General features: G+C 35.6%; 1 protein-coding gene across 2 annotated transcripts in view; it reads right to left on the bottom strand.

Annotated features, from left to right (window-relative positions):
* LOC109588402 (uncharacterized) overlaps positions 1 to 2,162 on the bottom strand; it is a 9,948-nt gene that overhangs the window by 6,210 nt on the left and 1,576 nt on the right. For both annotated transcript variants that reach the window (XM_020004574.1, XM_020004573.1), the window contains exons 2-3: positions 1,402 to 1,448; positions 738 to 1,348 (exon numbers count right to left, since the gene is read on the bottom strand). In XM_020004574.1, coding sequence (XP_019860133.1) covers positions 738 to 1,348; positions 1,402 to 1,426 — 636 coding nt within the window. In that variant the 5' untranslated portion in view covers positions 1,427 to 1,448. The remainder of the gene's footprint in view (positions 1 to 737; positions 1,349 to 1,401; positions 1,449 to 2,162) is intronic.

A 2,162-nucleotide genomic window follows, 5' to 3' on the forward strand; every position in this document is an offset into this window, starting at 1 on the left:
TCAGATTCTGTTAGTAATTGTTCATCAACTTCATTTTGGCTATTTTCCTCTTCTATAGGAGCCAGTGAAGGAAGTGACGGCCCTGATGGGTTAGTATTCCTTTCTTCTTCTTGAATAGAACTAGTCCCCTGAGTACCACTTAAGCATAATGAATGAAAATCTTCTTCAAATAAATCAACATTGCCTCTCATCTCATGAGTAATTCTTGACTGGCATTCATCATTGTTATCATAGTCTTGCTGGATTTGTCTTGGACCTATCGTCGGTTGCAAAGCCTCGTCAGGTTGTGAATTATCATCATTTATATTGTTATCAGGATCATTCCTTGCTATTTGTTCAAATCTTCGTCTTCTTTTCATTAACTTTTCAACACATTCAAAAATGAAATCCATACAATTTGAGAGGCAATCACAACAATCATCAATATCTACATCGCAAATCGAAAAAAAGGCTGTGCAACAAAAAAACCAACAATAACAACAGCAACAAAAGCAACACCAAAAAGTTGTTGCAATAAAACCAGCATATGCTGACCCATGGAGTTTTGGGCTTGAAAAGGTATAGTTTACATCAGTAGTATTAGTGGGCTTGATTAGAAAATATGTGGTAGCTTTATTAGTGCAAGTGAATGTGTCTATGCACATTGTGACAGTGCAGGTGTCAGTGTATAAATTGCATACTTGTTCAAGTCCAGCAGTATCATAACGTTTACGTACAACAGAAGCACTAGCTTGTATATTAACACTGCCCAGGAATGCAATCCCCACATAATACAGTCCATTAGTTGTAATGTTAAAGGAATATGATAATGTTGCTGTGGCTTTTGACTCAAAGCAGTGTGAAGCTGTTTCTGGATGACCATTCAAATTTGAGTTGATGAAATCATCAAAACTAGCATAATCATCAAAGAGATAAAGGCAAGCTGCATACTGTGAATTGATCCTTTTAGTACATTTTATTGTTACGTTATACTGAATTGATGATCCTGAAAGCAAATAAATAGGATCATAGCTTCCTAAGTAATTTAAACTATCTCTGGTAACAACAGTATCAACCAGCCAGTCTGATGAAACATTAAAGTGTTGAAGAGGAAGTTTATCAGTGACAATTGTGGGAAATTGATTAGTTTCGAAAATTTCAATTCCATAATGAGTTTCAAATTTTGCTGTCGCCACAGCAGGAGAGCTAACTTTAAGAAGGCCTGAACTATCTCCTAGCACATCCCCAATATAAATAGAGCCAGATTCTATTTTTGCACTTGATATAAAGCCAATGCAAAATATAGCTATCAGGAAAGACGCTCCAAGGAAGCAACAACAAAAAGATAATGCATAGCAGAATCTAGATACTATTGTATAAATAAAACATTTTAAGCACATTCAATCAAAGAAAGCAACTTACTGCTGCAATCATCTTCGTCACACATTATAGTGGAAGTCTCAGAAAGTCTGTATGAAAAATATGTCAAGATAATAATCATTGCTCATTTTGATATTTGCATAAACCTGCCCTTTCTAATACAAATAATCTATATTATAATGAGTACTATGCAGTCAATGGCACGTATCATGTGCTATCACTTTATGATTCAATTCTATTCAAAATAATTCTTGTGTTGTGGAGTCTAGATTGCATGGTTAAATGCATGCAAAGTGAGTACGGATATGACACTCAGACAGGCTGTGGTCAGTTCGCAGTGCATAATCGATAGTTGATACAGAGGATTTCACTTTCGTTTTAAAACTGCGTGAGGCATGAGCTGATTTTCCGTGCATGCTTTGTTAGGCGCAATACTCAATGTTTAAATGCAAGTGAAATCAGCTGTTCACTTGGATCATTGCATGTTCCATAATTTCTCCCCTCCTTACTACCATATAGAAGGAAATTTTGGAGGTAGCTAAATTTGGCGAATTTTGCATTTTGAAAGCCATTCGCCAAAATAAAAATCTGCCATTTTGAGCCATTATGTGCATGCTCAATGGGCAGATTTGAATTAAAATTTGCCAATCACCAAAATTAAGCAATTTGCCAAATTCAACTCCCTCAAAAATTTTCTGCTATACAGTATGTGCAGTTTACAGAGCACACAAATGTGATCCAAGTAATGTGAAAAGTGCAGTACTATAAAAAGTGTATTAATTATACCGAGCACAAAAACGTCC

The sequence above is a fragment of the Amphimedon queenslandica genome, unplaced genomic scaffold (genome assembly GCF_000090795.2).
Source record: "Amphimedon queenslandica unplaced genomic scaffold, v1.1 AMPQUscaffold_12115, whole genome shotgun sequence".
Classification (NCBI taxonomy): Eukaryota; Metazoa; Porifera; class Demospongiae; order Haplosclerida; family Niphatidae; genus Amphimedon; species Amphimedon queenslandica.